General features: G+C 43.5%; 1 protein-coding gene across 1 annotated transcript in view; it reads right to left on the bottom strand.

Moving 5' to 3' along the window:
• Positions 1 to 12,068: 12,068 nt before the first annotated feature.
• The window catches only part of CHN1 (chimerin 1), a 98,101-nt gene continuing 89,971 nt past the window's right edge, over positions 12,069 to 20,198 (bottom strand). The window contains exons 9-13 of the mRNA XM_027878442.1: positions 17,756 to 17,929; positions 16,975 to 17,052; positions 15,701 to 15,838; positions 14,596 to 14,701; positions 12,069 to 12,995 (exon numbers count right to left, since the gene is read on the bottom strand). Coding sequence (XP_027734243.1) covers positions 12,824 to 12,995; positions 14,596 to 14,701; positions 15,701 to 15,838; positions 16,975 to 17,052; positions 17,756 to 17,929 — 668 coding nt within the window. The 3' untranslated portion in view covers positions 12,069 to 12,823. The remainder of the gene's footprint in view (positions 12,996 to 14,595; positions 14,702 to 15,700; positions 15,839 to 16,974; positions 17,053 to 17,755; positions 17,930 to 20,198) is intronic.

Genomic DNA, 20,198 nt, shown 5'->3' with positions numbered 1-20,198 from the left:
TTATTGCCATGAATCACCTGGGAAAGGGGTGAAAAGTGCTGTGTTTGGTAATAACAATCAGTTATTCAGGCTAATAAAGAAAATAAAAAACTATGAAGAATTATCTATCCAACTATTTATGATTATCTGCTCTGAGCTCATCAATATCATTCAGGAACAAAATCTTGAGAGAGATAGTCTTGGGAAGTGTTCAGCAGTGTAAGAAAAGCAAGTCCATCGGTTCCTAGGAAAGGAGACGAAGCAAATATGAATGATGCTGCTATAAATCCATGATGACCTGAGTGTTCTTTGCAGTTCCAGTCCTCTGGTTTTAAAAGACTTGGAAAAGGCCCAGGAGAAAGTGACAACATCCACAGTGCAAACTGGCTTCTGTACCTGGAACAGATAGATAGTATGAACCATCAGACTGAAAGAGAAGCCAGAGAGAGAGCTTTAGTTGGGTCTGTAAAACACCAAATGGTCTGGAGGCAGATTTGGATTCACTTGCTGTCCCCATGCAAAAAAGTAGAGGGCATTGAGGGAAACTTAAAATTGTCAGGCTTACCCATGACTCTCCTTCACACAGCATGGCTGCAGTGGAGCGTTGGTGCCACAGGAGTGTCTGGTTGTCAGAGGTTTGTCTGTATTCAGAAAAAATAGTTTGATAAATTAATTTCATACTATTAAGTACTCACCTCAGTCCCTCTAAGAAGTCTGTCAGAGAAGTCCCAGGTGGCTGGGGTAGTGTCCTGAGGATATATTGCCTAATGCTTATGCTGTTCTTGTATTTTACCTAGGTACCTGCCATGTAGAGACAGGACGTGGCACTGGATGACCTGCTACAACCAAACTCCCTTCTCTAGAAAATGTTGCCTACAAAAACCTTTCTTAGCTTTTCCTCTGGGTGACACCAGATGTATTTTCTATTTCTGTTAGGTAGTCTTTGTGCTGGTTTGGTGTTTCATGCTGGATGCCTTTATTATTATTATTTTAATTTTTTTTTTTTTTAATCGGTCTCCCTCACCCACCCCCCTCCACTAAGGCAGCATTCAGCCTCTGCATTTACATTTATCCTCCAGTAAAAACTCTCCATCTACATAACTCTGGCCTTTTTCCTAGCTAATTCCCTGCCAGCAGCTCCCATTGTTGCAGCTATCTTATTTCAAACCAGCGTCTGACTGCTTCTAGCCTTTATCCCAGGCCAGGCAGCTGCCGTGAACAGCAGAGATACAATTGCATGGAGGCATTGCAGGAATGCCGACCACGGGCCTCCGGATCCTCTGGGGGTCTCTCAAAGCATTCCTGCCCACCCCAGGCAGGGCTGGCAGGTTCACTTTGAAACAGATGGAGAAGACTGTTACCACACTCTGGCAAATTATAGCTCTTGGGTTACATAAATTTCTGTCCCCCTTCCCCAGAAAAGGTCTAGCTCTTGGAGTCAGCAGGGTGCAGAGTCTGTAGGGGCCCCAGAAAATATGTAGATTTAGGAAGGGGTTATTTCTTGTGGAGCTGAGCTGAGCCCTCTGAACCTGGAAGCCAGGCACCCCTCACTGGCTGGGAGTCAGAGCTCGTGCTGGAAGAGGAAGAAGCAGGTATTTGGAGAGGCCTTTAGGGAGCGGCAGACGCCTGGTTGCAGGGAATGTTCCCTGGCAGAGGCACAAGGCCTTCTCCCTCCCAGTAAAAAAATCAAGGCAACCTAACCTACTGTGGTTTAGTACAGACAGAGAAGTGAATGCTGTTTGTTGTTAATGGGGGAATGTGACCCATATGACCGAGGTAAAAAAGCAAGGGGAGGGGATGAGCTACACTGAGTGCCTGAATTTGATCCATTGCTAGGATGGGAGGGTTTTTTGCCTTTAGAGTATTCAGGGAATTTTTTGACAAATGTTTTATTCCCACATAAACCCCCCCTTTTTATGCCTATCTTGACTCCATGCTGTCTGGCTGGTTTTTTTGAGCCCCCCTCACCAGCCCTCAGACAAACCCACTACCCACCATGCTACTGGCAGACCAGCCTCATTCAGATTGATTGGAAAGCAGCAGAACTCACTGCTTGCTGAATTTAGGGTGGTGTTCCTTCCATCCATGTACAAGGAACAAGTGCTGCCAGGCCCCTCCTGCCCAGAGGAAGTCATGAACAAGTGCTCCTACAGGTCTTTGGCAGGGTGATATTGTAGAGACACAGTGCAAGCAAGCAGAATACCCTTGTGACAGAGTGAGGAGTAAAAGATTTTAACAGAAATCTTGGTCAAGGAATTGTTTGCATAAAGGCAATGCCCGATGGAAGAGAGCCAGTGCCAGAGGCTCCAACAGATACACAGATGACACGGCCTGTGGGAGGGTGGGGGTGATGTGAATCAGAAACAAAAGTAGTAAAAGAGCAGAGAAAGATTAGATAGTATATCAGGGAAATTAAAGGAACAAAAGCTGAAAAATAACAGCACTGTTCATTTTTGGGGGGGGGTGGGGGGGTGGGGTGTTAGCTTTCCGATGCCATACATACCTTTTTAATATGTTTTTGTATCAGGAAAATAGCACTGTTGGTGACAGCAGATTATGGCAGCACTGGACAAGAGAAGGCAGATGGTTAAACAAGTATCTGTGAGTTTGCCATGTGTTTGCTCCCAGACTGCCCCCGGTTACAGTCATCATGGCACACATTCCTCGCTGGAAGCCCTCGCAGGAGCCCGGTGGCTCAGCTCGGCTCGGCTCGGCGGCCGCCAGATGGCAACAGCTGGCTGAGGGGATGAGCGGGCACTCGGGAGCGCCACCGCAAACAGTCCCCGGCAAGAGGAAACAGCGCGGGGACACACAGATTTTCTAGAAGAAATCCATTCGAGGAATTAGCGACAGTCTTAAGATGCTGAAGGACTGCGCTTCCCCGTTCATTCCAGTGCCCATAAGAATACGCTGAGCATTAATATACACATCAGTACGTCCTGATAAACGGGATTAAATTCCTCAAATCAAGAAATGCAAAGTTGCCGTTTTCCATACCTAGACACATCTCCATCAACCCACAAATATATTTTATCTCCATGGATATTCGTAGCAAATTTGGTTTCAGCATGTATTTTGTTTGCTTGCTATTACATCACCAAAGGAATTGAAAATACCAAAAACTTGCTCAAAAGCAGTGGTCTTAACCTGTGCAGTTACAGAGCTTGCAAGTGATAGCATAGACATTGTGCACACACCTAATCTGAAGGATGCTTCTGAAAAAAAAGACTTGAGTCTGAAAAGAAAGAGAAGAGCAAGGAAAAGGTCCGCAATCAGACAGAGAGACCATGATCACAAAAGATATAGTTAGATCAGTAGCACAAGTGCTAGCCTATTGTAGCTGAGAAGAAACACTGCTCCCATGGCTGCCCTCATGGTCATGCTTCTCAGACAAAAATGACACCGGCAACAGAGACTCATTCGACCATTTTGGGCAAGGCAGGTGTAGCACTGAGAATGGAGACAAGAATAACTGTAAACAAAATCAGGAGAGGAGACAGACAGACACAAGTGGAACAGCCACGAAATGTCCGAGGAATCGGTAAGCAGGCTACAGCTTCACATGGCCTTTCTGTTATGGACACTCCAGGAAACCTGTCCCAGAGCTGAATAAAGTTGCTGAAAAGAGCAGTGGCATATTCAACTGCAGCTATTATCCCTGACAAGGTTGCTTCTAGGACCCTGATCTGATTAAAAGGCTTGTCTCTGGGATCTTGGTGGCTCATACCGGAGAGCCAAACAAGACAACGAAAGAGGACAAGTCCATTAGCTGTGAGGTTTGCTCTGCCCTGTCCCTGTGGGCCACTCTGTCAGCATAGCAGCTCGTGTGAACCATGCTAGAGTGGTGGGACAGCAAAGGAACAGCTTTGCTGGTCCATCTCCTCTGGTAGACTTTCCTGCACAGCAGGACTCCTGAGATACTCTCCTTCTGTGGTCAGGAAAATCTCATTCATTCTGAGATGCAGGTAGGTGGCACCTATATTTATTGAAGGCACTTGCCCTTTTTCAGCAGCTCAAGCTGAAAAATGCACTTAGCCTGGCACAGACCATTACTGCTACCTGTTCTGAACTTCTGCAATCACGAGCCATGAATTCTCTTTGCAGATGCAGAAAAACTCCACAAAGCACTGAAGTCTGGCTGATAGTAAAACTAGGCAGAGAAGGTGGCCTGTATGTCAAAGCTGGGAACTAGGTGGCCACTGTCAGCTCTGCCACATCCTGACAGTGGAGACATCCAAGGCAGTGTTTAAATGATTGTTAGGCACCTGAGAGCTATGTTATCCTGGCAGTGTCTGTCTCTGGAGGTGGCATTATATCATCATATTATATTTTAGGTGCACAGTCTGACTCTATTTGTAAGTATATAGTGGAGTTACTACCAGTACAGTGAGTGGAGCCTGGCATTGCCTGGCTTCTGGAAATGCATGTATCATTACCTATTCCCTGTTACATACACTGGCTTTTATGAGTGGGACCACAGGCAGCACTTAGCCTGAAATATTTCTCTGGAGGCTCATATTTATCTGCTCAAATACACCTATCTGTTTCTAAAGGCAGATGATTCTCCATTGGAGTAACTGCAGGATAGATTGTTCAAGTTTAGCTTAACATGAAAGCAGGATGCTTGTTCAGCTCCCGTGAGGTCTGACGTGTTTTGGCCAGTATTACACAGCTCAGAGTTTTCCTGAAGACATTTTGAGGGGTGCTCCACTAAACAGCCAGCAGAAAGAAGAGCTGGTGATGTGGGAAGTATGTTTTAATGCTTAAACACTGCTGCATGGATTAACTTACACAGATTCTTCTCTGATTGCTGGCCCACAAGGATATAATTGACTACAACCCTTTTGCAATGTCATCGCACCGAAATACAAAGGAAATTAACTCCTGGAAGACTGAGCACTCCACAACACTCCTCACATAACCCCAGCTACAGGATGAGAGCACAAACATCCACCTGGATGTCGTTCACTCCCCATGGTGTGCCTGCACTGTGGACAGAGGCAGACATGCTAAACCACTCCACATCACACCTGCAGTAAGTGCAACTAGGATAAACTTTTGTGATCCTGAAAACATCTCTGTAACCCTGTGAGAAAGCCAGGGCATCTAGCTTTGAGGTGCAGGTTCTGTCATTGCTAGTATTAACTGGATAAATACATAGACACAAGTTTATTTTTAGTTGCTAGTAGGTCGAGTGGTAGAGCACTCTCCCTTTACACATGGTACTTGCCCTCCATAAGCCCTTGTTGATCCCAGAAAACACTTAACACATATCTCTGTGATGCACCCTTCTCACCTGGGGCTGCAGTGTTTGCTTTTAAAAAGTCATCATCTACCTCCCTGTGCTACCTGAGCCATCATAGTGTTTTAAAGCAGGAAACACCACCCTCTAGCCATGCTGTCTATTAGCTCCCAGGGACAGATTTCTACTCCTGCACATGACACACTTGGATTTGTTGACGGGTGCTTTACCCAGGACTGACCTCACGCCAAATACTCACTTTTATTGCTTACATTGGGATATTTGCCAGCATACACAGCATTTTCTTGGTAATTAGTGGAAAATACTGACTTCTGGTGTGTAGCTCTCACCTGTCATACAAAGTTTATTTTGGCTTCTTGGCAGCCTGTAAGATCTTTACCATGTTCCTCTTGTGTTGGACAATAGGGAACTTACAAGTTTGAGCTCATAGCTGATAAAACAGAAAAAAAAATATATACCCTAAACTCCAGAAACACCTTCAAAGTGACAACTGGGTCCCTGCAGGAGGGGTTGGGGCTGGCAGTGGCAAGGCACACGTGGGTGGGACTGGATGCTGGGCAAGAGTTGGGGGCTGGTTCCCACTCCTCTGACAGCCCCAGGACTTTGTACTCAGAGTTGCACATGAAGCCAAATTCCAGATTTCCCCGTTCACCAGTATTTGGGATTTGGCACGAATTCAAAACGCCACACTCAGGGCAGTTGGGGGAATATCCTGGTAAACACAAGCACAGTGAGGGGAGCAATGTGAGCACAACCCAAGCCGTGCAGGAGCCAGAGGAACAGCGGCGTAAGAGAAACTGGCATTGAAACAGAGCTCCAGTTTAACAATCCTTAACAAAGCCTAGTCTCCAGATTAGCCTAATTATGAAATTCATCCTCCTAGCAGACAAAAGCCACATCTACGCTGATTTGTCACACAGCCCTGGAGTTTGCACAGAGCCTGCGTTCACACACAGAAGCGGACAGTGCAGCACGGCAAGTGGCTCTGTGGTGTGAGCGGCTTAGCAGTGTCCAGGTGATACACATTATTCCATACAACATCCAGCCCAACCATACTGCCTTCGCTAAGAAGAGAATATTCCATATGACTATTTTCATATATATTCAGTTTTTGTGGCTACTTTTTATAATCAGTTCTGAAAACTTTATGATATCTTTCCTTTCTTCTCTTTCTGTGCCCCCTGCGGTTGCTGGGGTGGGCACTGGGAAGGCTGCTCACTGACTGCTGGCTCTTCAGGAAGGTTATGACAGCAGCAAGAGCCTCATTCTTAAATAACACTGTTAGCAAACTGACACAATGGCTTAGGAATGGCATCAGAGCTGCAGATGAAAGATGGAACTTTAGTGGAGGTTTTTCTCCCATCAGTGCAAGAGAAGGAAAACATCAGCTCCCTCCCCTGCTGGGAGAGACTTCCAAATCAAGCCAGTCCACATTTTTCATGGCAGTACCTCCAGCTTTATCTTTAGGCTCCTGTCCTCCGATATCCTCACCAGGCAATGCCAAAATGATTCTTTGCTGTAATTTCAGACAGACCCTTCTTTATTTATTTTACAGAGAGAGAACTTCAAAGTAAGCCATGGGCAGGCCACAACTCTTCCTCCAATGAGGAGGCACAAAGCAGCTGCAGAGACTCAGCATTGTATCATATTTGAAATTATTAAGAAGAGTGAACATCTGGATAGTTGCAAATGGACTATTGAGGTTTGGTGTTTTTTAAACAAACTTTAAAAACAGTGTTTCTGCTGTACTGTAACAAATTTGGATATTATACCTTTTCTCCAAAAGGCAAGATTATGTGTGGGTTGGGGAAGTACTTCCAGGAAAAGTTCACAGTTTTCTGTGAGGAAGCAGTTTGCAAGTGTTAGTGACACTCACCTTCCAACAGCTTGTGACAGCCCCCCTCCTTCACATGTATTTCATTATTTGTCTCTGCCTACTTTTAATAAAATTGCTCAGCTGGGCTTTGAATCCCTCTTTTTGTGAGGTATCACAGACACCACCACCACAGTGCAGAACAACTTGCTTTGCAGCAATCTCAGTGTACCTGAACTCCAGCAGTTTAGTGGAAGATGTCATGTGAGAGTTATTATGTGGTACAAACAGCATATGTCCAGCATCACAGTGCTGGAAAACATGAAAGGGGATTAAAAAACCAAAAAAAAAAATGATTGAAGGAATCTCTACCCTTCCCTTTTTTGAGAACAGAGTAGGTGCTGGAGATGAGCAGTGAGCATCAGTATTATGCTAAGTTCTTTTGAGTTTAGTGACTTTAAGCAGGCTTTAGGATACACCACTTTATGAATATTAATCTACAAAATGAGTAATTTTAATAGCTTAGACAATGCTATTTGCTTTAGTGACACAGTAATAAGACTAAAAAAAAAAAAGAGGCAAAGAGAAAAAGCTCAGCATTCAATCTCTAGGCTTGATAGGAAGAAACAGAAATTACAGGCAACACAGTGCTTGAAAATAAATCCTGGTTGGCTGCCAAATGTATTTTTCAAAACAATGCCTAATTGCCTCAGGAAATACATTAATCAAAGGCTCCCAGAGGCCTAAGAACCATTTGCTCCAATCCACCAAGGCAGAGTACTGATAAAGACTTGACTAATATAAGGAGCTACATGTGTCCTTGAGACAGAATACATGAAAAATAGGAAAGGACACCTAACTAAAAGCTTTTAAACAAGTTCTTTTAGCAGCTTACTGACATCACTCTTAGGAGAGATCAAAGAAATAAAAATGGTATTCTGACCACGAAACCAGCAACAGACATCACATAATTTAATTGAACCATGCTGTCCAAATCGAGATATAGAAGGCAGCATCAAGAAGAGTATCTGTGTGGTGAGGCCCACGTCATGAAGAACTGATTAGTATATGCAAGGGCTCTGGAGTGTTCTCCAAGTAAGTGTATACATGTATATATATATATATCTCCCCAAATGTCCATGATCAAGGCAGACGAAGAGTGTCCTAAGAACTGAAGAAGAGCTGGACCCCACCATGCGTACATAAGGTTTCCTCCTCTCAGCACATCAGTCTGAGGTCCTTGGATTCAGCTGGAGGCAGAGCTCACAGCGCCAATCAGCCCAGTGGTGCAGAGAGGACACCCTGGGGAGGTTTGCTGGAGGTACAGTACCAAGCCCCTCAATCAGCTTCTCATGCCCCACCGTCAGGCACATGGCCCCTGCCCTTTGCTTATGCTCCTGCCAGCACGTGGCCCAAGCAGAAGGCACTCTTGCCTTACATGGTTTGCTCAGCAGTCACTTTAATCCAGAACACATGTCCTAACTCTCCTCCTCATGCATTACATAAGCTTTCTGGGGCTGAGGTGTAGTTGCTAAGCAGTAATTTTGCATGACTAAAAAAGAAACACATGATTGCTAGGTTCACTAAATTTTTTTTTCTCCTTATTGCAATATAATTATAGCTATAATAAAAACATTGCAGAACATTCATCAGCATGCAAAAATTAGGTCAGGAACAGAGTAAATATATCGTATATGCCTTTTGGAAGCCTCTTTTTCTTCCTGTGCCATTGGAGGGGGAAAGACAGGAAAAGTTTGGTATGGCATAAAATCATAATTAACCGGCTTTTCCATTCTGTCAGCTAACCTGACATTAGCAGAAGTTCATGTGCACGTTTCAAAAGGCAGCTCACTTCCCTCTTCACAGAGCTCTCCTAAAGCCTCGCCAAAGGTTCCCTTCCTACGGCCTCAGCATGCAGCATTTCCCCTCTGCTCCACAATCTGAAATGGGGACAGTGACACATCCCTCCAGGGGGAAGCTGGAGGCAGATGTGGCCCCATCCAGGGAAGGAGCCCTGCACCCAGGCCAGGTCCATGGAGAGCACATGCCGTGCAGTGGGTCCAGTGTGCTGCTACATGCCAGGCTGCCTTGCACCCTGTGGGCTTACTGGGAAGGAGCCCGGGACCAAGGCACTCTGTGCCAGCCTGCTGCCAGCTGGGACATCTTTGGCACAAAGCTGCAGAGGCCTGGCCCAGTCAGCCTTGTGCTGAACCACTGGGTTAATTCACTGCTGGGATATTTTCCTGAAACTGCTGCAAGATTTCTTCCCTTTTTCCCCTTTCATTCTAAAGCTCCTAATTATACGCACAAACATTGTCTGATACGGCTTTCCCCCTCCAGTATTTCTGATATTTAATTTCTGCTAGACATACATTTTAACACTTACTCACTACCTCCATAATTTCTAATGATTTTGCCTTTCTTTATCCTTGTTGAGGACTTGCTTTCCCCTCATGCTCTGTGCGAGTTCCTTGACCGCTGCCAACTCATACATCTTGCCAGTGCCCTTCATTTCTTCCCTAGAAGTCCAAGGAAGAAGCTTTCCTCAGTTTAATACCTTCTTTCTCATCTTTTTTGCTGTGCCAACTGCCCTGTGATAAGATGTTGCCAGTGAGTTGGTTTCTCAGCCCAGCTCCACCCTGAGCTGCCCACACCTATCGCACGGCACTGTAGACAACACGTATTTGTCACAGAATTAAATTCCTTCAGAGAACAAACCAACTTAGTGATGGCCTTTGCTCCTTATAGACCTAAATTATTTGTTGTATTGTCACTTAACTAATACAAATACTAAAATTAGCATATTTCTGTGTCTAATTAAAAAAATGAATAAATGAAACTTAAATCATGTAATTGCTTATATGCCCATGGGAAGCATCCTCCTGATTAGCAAAAAGAAGTATCAAATTCACTGCAAAGACAACATTTATTTCTGTACTACCTGCTTTAATGATTACCAATCAGGAAAGATTAGTTTCATTCCAATCATAACAAAACCAAGATTAAAATGGAGGCTTTGCCTACACACTGTATGAGAAGAAAATAAAAAAAATCCAGTCACTGGATACTCATTCCTGTGATTCCAAGTCAAGTAAGTACTTCACTGACTGTTGGAGTCCTCCATTCCGCATTCCTGCCTCAACACAACACATGACTCACACATTTGAACCCAAGAAACGTGCACTCTGTGGGGGCAGTTCTGCTCCAGGTAGGGTGAGCAGGGTGGTTTGCAAACAGGGCCAGCCCTCATTAGCTGAGTACTGGGATAATCTGGTGTCAAACACATTCTGAAGCTTTATCATTACTTGATATACAGTTTCCTTCATAGCCCATCAAAATGTGAGGCTCAGGGAAAACAAAGTGTGCTACTCACAGCATGGAGACGGATACTTCACACCAGAAGAACAGTAATTATCTTAATTACTGCCATTTACTACATACACTTTTAGAAGTGGGACTACAGCTACCTAGGTCAGGTTTGCTCACACAGGGCTGGAGAACTGCAGATGCCTTTTGCTCAGATAAGCTGAGGGCACAGAGTGCCACCACACAGCTGGAGCTGCTGTGGCAGAGCCATGCCCTTCTCTGCCCCTGCCCTGTGTCAGCTACTGCTGGGTGCTTTGGGGAAAGGATGCTTCTGCCACAGCTGGCTGTGATGGCACCAGGTGTCAGGACGAGCACAAAACAGGTAATGCAAACACTGCAGTGCAACCAGCAAAACCCCACCAGCATTATTTAGGAAAAAAAAAAAGCTATCTCCTGATCACAGACTCGATGACATTAGAGTGCTGCCATGGCAAGGAACTGACAGCTGATTGCAGCGACTGGACATTGCAAAGGGTCAGCCACTGTGAGGCATCCTGAAGGGAAGGCAGGAGCGATGGAGGGTGTGAGGAGTGGGATATTCAGGACCATTAGGCAAAACAGGAGTGAGGAAATGCATCACAGACCATCAAGGCAGAAGGGGGAAATACAGTATGGTTAGGAGTTGGCATGGAACAAAGTAGCATGGGTGTGTGGCTGCTGGAGAGTGCAAGGCAGATGTGACTGAGGCATATGGGCCACCCCTTTAGGGTTGGGTGGTAGCCAATGACTATGGTTGGAGACTTATAGTCTTCCATCTGTGTCAGTTCACTGGAATAAATAAAGTGATAATGTGCACTAATTAATACAGGAGTTGTAATAGCAAGTCACTTTTAGTACTACATACAATTGGGACAAAAAAAAAAAAAGACACTAAAGATTCTCTCAAAATTTCCTCCACTGTGCCTCCCCAGCAGGCCCCAGCCCAGAGCAGCGCTTCCCACACTTACCAGTGTACAACCCCAGCTTCACCCTTTTCTTCCTGGGATCCTTCATTCCCTGCTTCTAGGGGACCTGCAGAAGAGCCACCTTCTTTCCTCTCCTAGCCAGGCATGCAGGAGGGGGAATGAAGGGAGACACTTTATTACTGACAGGAGGGAACACAGCTGGCTGTGATCTCTAGGGGATTATTCCTTATCCTTCTCCTCCTGATCCAGGTGGTGCTTGCAGGGCAGGCTAAGTGTTTGCACCAGAGCTAAATGTCTGAAGCACAAAGCAAGTGTTCTGGGGTGTATCTGTATCTGCATTTGAAATTTGGTGGTGTATCTATCTAATCTGGGCAGCTACAATTGTGTAATTGTAAACTGCAATTCCAGTTCATATAGGTAATCGTAACAATATATATAAAATATGAAGTAGTAGGTGGTTTGATGATACTTTTTTTGGTTTATTTAAGAGTTTTGAAGCATTTCTGAAAGGCATCTTGGACAATGAAGAAAGGATTTTTCATAGTAGCAAGGAATTTGTGGGAACCTTAGCAAAGTGTCAGGCTCCAAAACATTTAGATCAGAATGGTCTTGTCAAAACTGGTAAAACTCTAACTCACTTCTTCAAAGTCAGAGGTTGTTCAGGGTTAAAGTGCCAATGCAAAAAATGAAACAAGTGGTATTTTTGAAATATGTTCATTAAGTAAAAATAAATAACTTAATGTTAGAGTTCTAAAAGCAAAATTTAATAAATTAATATATGCATGCCAGATAAAAATACAAAATTACAATTGAAATAGCAATAATAATAAAGGAACACTGTTCAGCATTGCAGATTTCACTGCAACCACCATAAACATAATGGAGAATTACTTAAAGCAACATTTAAAGTACAATTTTGTTTCTGATAAAAACAAATTACTATATGATGAAAAAATGGAAAGAAACCCAAGAAGAAATCAGCCCCAAAAGTGGAAGAGAACAATATAAAATGCCAATAAATAGCCAGAGGCTCCATTTCACATAAGCTGGCCTTCTTTTTAGTATCAGAAACCAATTACATAGAACAAAAAAGCAAATTCACAACAGGTTTACACGGAGAAACATGCTGAATTACAATCACAAACTATCCAGAACAAAGATGCTGCACCAGTTCAGTTGTTTTCTTCATGGAATGAGTCTCACCAGAACAGGGAGAACAGGGAGCAAATCATGCAATAGCTTTAGGCTTTTTGTTTTTTATTTTACCATGATAAACACCCAGGATTACTAGTACTGGAAAGTATGTGTTAACCTTTTTCAACATCAGCTGAATGGCACTACAGAAACGACAAAGAGTTCCTTCATTTTTATCCTGAATACACCAAAAGCTCTAGCAAATATGGAATTCAGTGACAAGAGCCATTAAATTACTTTAAAATATTCCTTCATCCATAGAACACTGTTGCTTCCTTTTTTATTACAAAACCCCCAAAATATTCAAAATAAAATGTCTTCATTTTTTATAAGCATCTCCACCACAAGTCTCTGATAACGGATGTCATTCAATGCAGCCATCGCATCCAGCTCTGGCGCTCTCATAAGAGTTGGTCCAAAAACTATGCCCAGGTTCTCTGCACTCATCAGATTTTCCTTTTCATGGAGTGTTACTCTGTTAAAAAAAAAAAAAAAAGACAATGATTTTCACATTTCTTCTGTGTCAAACTATATGCTTTACAAGCAAGGAAACTGGGCAGAAATGTGTGCCTTTCCCCAAGGAGGGGCCTCCATTTCCAGCAGGTCACATATGGGAGTGTCAGGTGAAACACTCAGAACGGAGTAAAAACAAATGCTGTGTGGGTTTGTGGTGAGTCAGTGTCTCTGTCCTCCTGCCATGCACACAGACTGTGCTCTCTTGCATTGCGTGAACAAATCCTTTGGTATACAAAAAATAAAACCTCAAGGTTTTTCTTCCATTTTCCCTTTTCTGCCTTAACTTTTATTTAAAAAGTCAGACGATATTACCAAGCTGCTGTGCCTCCAGTCTGTAAATACTTCAAATAAAGGAGCTATGTCTGATTACCTGAATTCAGCAGCAAGACAACAGCTCACAGCTCCTTTTAGCAAAAGAATTAAAATGAAGTTTAAAAAGAGTGAATTTTCTCACCCTTCTACCTTACCATTCACCTTTACCAGAAATATGATGTGCAAAAGCAACTTACTAAGTAGAGCAGCAACAGCTACTCTTGAACAGGGTGAGGAAAAATTTACTTCACACTTCACAAGCTATGTGTTTTTTTGTTCCCACGTCTCTCATCCCTGTGTCCATTCTTAAACACTTGTTAGAAATGTCACTGAAATAAATGGACAAATCAGGCAGAAACACAGTAGCTGAACTTTGCCTGAGGGACTCAGAGTCAACATATTCCTACTTGTAGAAGAACTACAAAAAGAAAAAAAGCAGAAGAGAGCTTAAAATAAAGTATTTTTCTAAGGAAAAGGAATGATTCTTATATATTGACAATAAGTTCATGTTACTTGAGAAACTAAAATGGATACTCTAACATGCCACATCAATTTTTTTCCCCCTGCTTTCCCGAATGAAATAGAACCTGTGCTATTGTATTGGATATTCATCTGTCAGACTCTCTTTAACAATTTTTCATCCTATTAACCAAGTTCAATCATGTCTTGGGATGCAGGAGAAACCTCAGACAGAATTTATGCTCCTACAGTTTTGAGAAGGCGGCAGGTAGAACAACAAGAAGCTCCACAATGCTGTGGCAGAGCTCACTGGACACGTGGCTGGAGGGCCAATTAACATTTTGCTTAATCAGCTCAAGCCTAGTGCATGACATGTTCTTTAGGGTGTCAGGAATGACAAGGATAGATGAGATTTAGCAGGAAAAGATGTGTCTATAACCATTAAGCTGTATAAGTCCCTTGACCAGGGAGTGACTTATCACTCCAAGGGGTATGAATGGCTTTTTTACCATAAATATTCACTGTAACCTTAAATGCAGCACAAATTTGTTAGGCAGGTGACTTTTGTGCTTCAGAACTATGGAATTTTTTTCACTTATTTCCTTCAAGTGCTTTAAGACAGGTAAACCCCTGTGTTTGAGAATTTGCTGTTGTGCACACTACCACTCCCTGCCACAGTCCCTCTCAAGGATTTGGTGGGCCTTGCCCAGACTTTTCTGGAGGTGCTAACATGGACTGATTGCTAAAAATGGGTTTGGCTTAGAGTTCTTTCCAGCTTTTCCACCTACCTTTTCAGATGTGCCATGAGATACCGTAATGTTTCACAGTGTGCAGGCGGCAGCAGCTTCAGCGCCTCATGGAGAATTTCCAGCTGTTCATCTGGGTCGGTGGTTTCTGAAACACAGATGCTCAACTGTCACCACATGTACAGCCAGAATTCACACACAGAAAGGCAACAACTGGTCGCCTGCACAGAAGACAGGGTCTCACAGCTCTGCTGGATTACTCATAGCAGAGGATTTGCCTGCCCAAAGAGGTGCTCAGAACACCATCAGGACGTGACTGTTTTTGGACAAAGAAAACTCCCCAAAGCAAACTGCACTCCACTGAAAGCCTCCCTGCTGCCTACTAAAAAAATTCCTCCAGCAATCCTTGCTGACTGGACTAGTTTTGCACAAATTATCTACAGGTGCAACTGGAGGAGCAGAAGGTACTGGGAACTTTGCCATCTGTGCCTTTGGTTGTCTCCCTGCTACTTGGAAAGAACCTTCTCCAGAGGAGCAGTAAGGCCAGCATCCAGCCCTTGTTTTCTACCCATGGCTACTTCACACCTTTCCAGGTGTGGCTGGTGTGACTACTACATCGTAGATGCATGTACTACGTACATGCTTCAGGCAGCCAGGATGTTTGGGAGAGATGTTCCAGCTTACTGCTGTGCTTGCAGATCCACTTTCTGCAAGGCCAGCCCCAAAGGTGGCCTTAGGATGAGTGCTTATCAGGTTATGAAAACACTCAAAATCGACAACTCCAGAAACAAACAATATCTAATTTCTAAACATTTCCATAAATCACCTTCTTTTTGGTAACATACACCCAACAGACTTTAAATATCACGGTCAAGTACCAGGGATTCATGCAAGGCACACAAGTGATGTAATCCATGAGTGATGAAAAGGAAGCATTCCTGGTGACAAAGGCAAAGAAAAATGTAACCATGATCACGTAGCATCACATAGTTAGATTGTAATGTGCAGTGCCTATCTACTCCTGCAATCATTACTAAATAGGGCATGCAGGGTTAGACCTGATGGGACAGCTATTAAATTAATAGGTCAGTACAGCACAAAAAGGAGAAGGAGAATGAAAAGCAGGGGCAAAACACATTATACTTACTTGCAGACTCTATAAACTTTGGGTAGGCATCATATGTGATGAGTGGAATTGGCAAATCCCTGAAGTACAGTTTAAGTGCACCAGTGATAATATTGATATCTTCATACATATTCACAGAAATATCAGCTTTTTCCCCATCTGTGTGGAGAAGGCACTGACATTAAAGCCGTGGAAATGTAAACAGCATTCAAAAGAAAATAATAACTTGGTTAAGAAAACATTATTGAAACAGACATGACTACAGATTCTGGTTTTTGTAAGTAAAACAGGTACTGGATTGTGACTTTCATCGTTTCAGGGTGAGAACCTCAAGCGTTTTATAAAGAAACATATCCTTTCTTTGTTTCAGATAATTACTAAAAAATACAGTTTGTTGGATTTTTTCTGTAAACTTTCCTGCCTGATCTAGCAGTATCTGTCTTGTATTAACATGTGGACATTTTGCCATTTCTGAACAGGTTGTGTTGCCAAACAACACATTCATCAGCACTGAATGAAAAATCACGGGAATCTGGGAAAAAAAGGAAAAGGCAGAAAACCAGCTTTGTCCACAGCCCTGTTTTATAGCAATAACATATGTTCACCATTTAGCTACAACATACTACCTACTCTGGACTGCAGCGGACACAGATCTAGAACTTGGCTTACCCAGCACATCCCCACCCTGCTAACACTGCAGAGGAGGCAGATGTTGTCTGAATAGGTCCAGTCCTCACGAGAAACAGGAAAGAGAGTTTCCAGTACAGATTTTGGCCTTGATTTCTATTGGGATAGGGAGACTGCAGCTGGAAAGCTTTTAATGTTCCCACTGCCTTTTCTCAGAGAGAAGAGTTTGTTCTCACTGACCTTCTTTTAGCCTGTAATAATTCAAACTTTGTTTGCACTATTGCATTCATCTTATTATTTTGGAGCTTTCATCCAGAAAGATGGATTTAAGTTGCACAGCCCTCTTAAGGCACTTCACCACTTACCCTCTATCCCTCCCCCACCCCTCTGAGCGTACTTTTACTTGCAAACTAGGGCAGTAGTTCAGAAAGCTTTGTCCTTTCCTACACACATGGTTACTGGAGCACAGATACTGATGGAAGGAGAAAAGTAGATTTTTTGTAATAAAGGCCAGAGTGAAGCTGATATGCTTTTCTGACGGGGAGTCTCCCCTCCTGCCAGCACAGCCGTCGGACTCCTTCAGACCACTGATGCAGTGGAGCATGAGACACGGGCTGTGTATATTTAATACATCAGCACAAAGTTCCAGCATGCAGGAAAGGCTGTACCTCTGTCAAATGCCATTTTGACATCTTCGATAAGATCACTAAATCCTGAGACTCTGTACAGTCCTTCGGAATTAAGACCTGCAATGAACATTTTAACAAGATTAAAATTAGTCTTAATTTTACTTCTACACAGTTCTTCCCTTGCCAGGTTTTTCATTTAAGGCAGAAAAAGTAGGCATGTTTACAAAGCCTTACCAGGTTTTTCCTCTAGAATGAAACCTTATCCTGGGTTTTTAACCCTGACCCTTGCAGTAGCTGCCTTGTTATAGCAGCACTGAATTATGTTTACACAAATGATTTCAGAGCTGAAGAAACATATTAAACCAATTACAGCCGATTTAAAAATAACTGAGATTAACATACTTGATTATCAGTCATTATTTCAGAAAGAAAAAAAAATGCTAATTCTAGAAAAGGACACTTAGTGTGGACATGGGGAATGAGCAAGAGGGAACACATCACTACTAACTGCCTTTGTTTTACGCCATTCACTTATTTTTTAAAATAAATTTATTACTGGAAAGTTAGGTGCCAATATATAACTACAAAGCAGTAACTGTCTATTAAGCAATTTCTAGCAGAATCTATAAAAATTATAAATGGGTGTGAGCCATGAAGTAATGTAAAGTATAATATTAGCTGTGCAGGGTAATTGGCAGTCATAAAATGTCTTGTGCAAATCTGTTTTGAACAATCATACATTCAGCAGAAACCCAGATGACCCAGATCAATCTAAATGGATTATCAGCAAAGCAACAGAAGTCCATTAACGATGCCTTACCTCTAGATTCAATTTCCCTAATGCACATGTCTACTACCATTGGTCTCTTTGTGAAGTGTGCTTTTACTAGCGTGGTAAGGTCACAGCTGTACACTTTTTTGACATGCTTCAGGTCTGGCTTGCAGTCATTTGGGACCATCTTGGAACACTGCTTGTGCACATTTAAACCACAATCTGAGGGAAAAAAAGAAAATATGATTAGGTTGGTGTTTGGTGAAAATGTATCCCAAGGTCAGGACTGCGGAGTATGAATGGCTCCTGCAGGGTCTGACCTCAGCTCACACCTGTCACTTCTGCTGAGGGCCCTTAACCATCAAATGCGTGAGATAGGGACAACCCTCAAGTAAGAAGGATTTCCTACCCAAGACATTTTTCTACACCTAGAAGGTCTAACACAAAATGACAAACTTTCCATGTGGTTTTTCGAATCAGGAGCTAGGGGTCAATTATGTTCCCCACAACTATTACATACATTGCTGTGACGACAGATTGGCACGACAATCCTCTTCCCAAGTTGTTGGGGATTTCCTAACACTTCCATCTTTAACGTAGTCCTGGACTCTGGCACTTCAGACATCTCCTGGGGGAGATGAAGGTAGGGACTGGGTTTCAACCCCTACAACCCCTCTGCAGAGTGTGCTGGCAAGGCAATGCCAAGACCTGAACCCCTTCGAGGACCCCTATGCTCTGGCCAGGTATGGCAGCCCTTGCCTGTTCCCCTGCTTGGAGGGGAGCTGTAAAACAGACACAGGGGTCACCAAGCTGGTTGGCGATTTCTTGCTACCAAGCAGTTGGCAAAGGGCTTTGCTAAGTTAAAGTGGCTGGAATTTTGATGCCATTTTAGAAAGTGTTTCTGAAACAGTGTTGTAAGGCACCAAAATAATTCTTTTTACTTTACAATTACTTAGGAATAGTTTTTTTAAACAAAAACAAATAACTCCACAGCTTTACTGTAAACATACAGAGAGTGAGAATTAGTTTAAGTGAAACTTAATTGAGATCAGGGTATAGAAAAATATTTTTTCTGCCTAAAACCCACCAAGAATATAATGTTCAGGGTTTGGGAAGGAAAAATCTAGGAAAACACCACCAATTATACAGTGAAGATGGAAAGAGCAATACAGCACCCCTGAAGCAAAGCCCACATTGAGATCAGCACCATGAGGCAGCAGACCTGAGGCACTGTCTCTGTGTGACTCTGTTTTCACTGCCATCTCTCCTCTTCTGCAATGCAGACTCACAGGTGCTTGTGAGGAAACAGCACCTGGCAAGAACGGCAGCACATCGCAGTCAGGGTGGCCACCATGCTCTGCTGGGCACCCCCCACACACTGGGACTCCAGTGCTGCAGGCATTTCTGTACCTCACTGCACTGCCATCTGGAGAGCCCTGGATGTCTGTGGGATTAAGGGATATAGGAGCTTGAAGGATCAATGCCTTCATGAGAATCTGTACTTTCTTCTCGCACTGCAGTACTGGGTATCTATCTATTGAGATTCCGTTTGTATTTCATTCCTGCTCATTTTGCCAGTATTCGTATTTTCATTAAAGCTCCAGATTATTTGACTTCGTTCTTTCCAATACAGTAAACCCTAGAACTCACGGCTAAGTCTAATTTCCACTAAGTCAGCTGCAGCCTGCTGCTAAAAGCACTTTGTTTACTTAAAAGGCCCATAAAGCAACAAGATTTGTCACTTAGGAACCTCTGGTTGCAATTAAAGTTCAGTGTGTCACCTTCAATCAGTCAAAACTTGCACAGATCCTGATCCAGATGAAATGGTTGATTAGAATTCTCTTTAGGTATTTCTGTGCAGGAGCAGCTCCTTCCTTGTGAGGAGCAGGTAATGCACACACAGGGGACTGAGAACACTGAATTTCCTTCCTGGTTGTGATTTTGTGCTGTGACCCCCTCCGTGGACAAAACCAAGCAACCCAATATGCTCTTACTCCTGGGGGTACCTTGGGCCCTCCCTGGGCAGTCTTGGTGGCTTGCCCTGACCCACAGCCCTATTCTGGGCTCACCCCAGCTGCTGCACATCCCAGAGGACTGCCTGGGAGCCCAAGGCAGGGGCAGGCTCCACTGCTGCCCTTCCAGGTGTGAAGTGCAGTTTGGTCACTCGGGTTCCTTCAGTGTTTGTTAAGTCATCACATTGGTGACAGAGAGGAAACAGTAACAGCCTTGCTTTTACCTGAGCACTTATTTAAATCCCACATTTAATCAAGCACTTTAAGACCCCAAACTGGAAGGTATGTGACCACATGCCCAGTATCTCTGTACCTATGGTTCTTGGGCATGGAACGAAGAAACTCTGAGCACTCCAGCCAGTGCAGGCAAGGGGAGCTCCACCTACACTTTAAATATCTGTGCCCTGTGCTACATTTTGCCTGAACTTTGAAAAACCAGGTCCCTCTGTGCTTTAAATAGGGAACCCACATTCACTGGA

The sequence above is a fragment of the Empidonax traillii genome, unplaced genomic scaffold (genome assembly GCF_003031625.1).
Source record: "Empidonax traillii isolate 1590-97213 ecotype Southwest subspecies unplaced genomic scaffold, ASM303162v1 scaffold42:size1813164, whole genome shotgun sequence".
NCBI lineage: Eukaryota > Metazoa > Chordata > Aves > Passeriformes > Tyrannidae > Empidonax > Empidonax traillii.
Note: the sequence above shows the minus strand (reverse complement) of the source record. Positions and strands in the feature narration are given on the sequence as shown.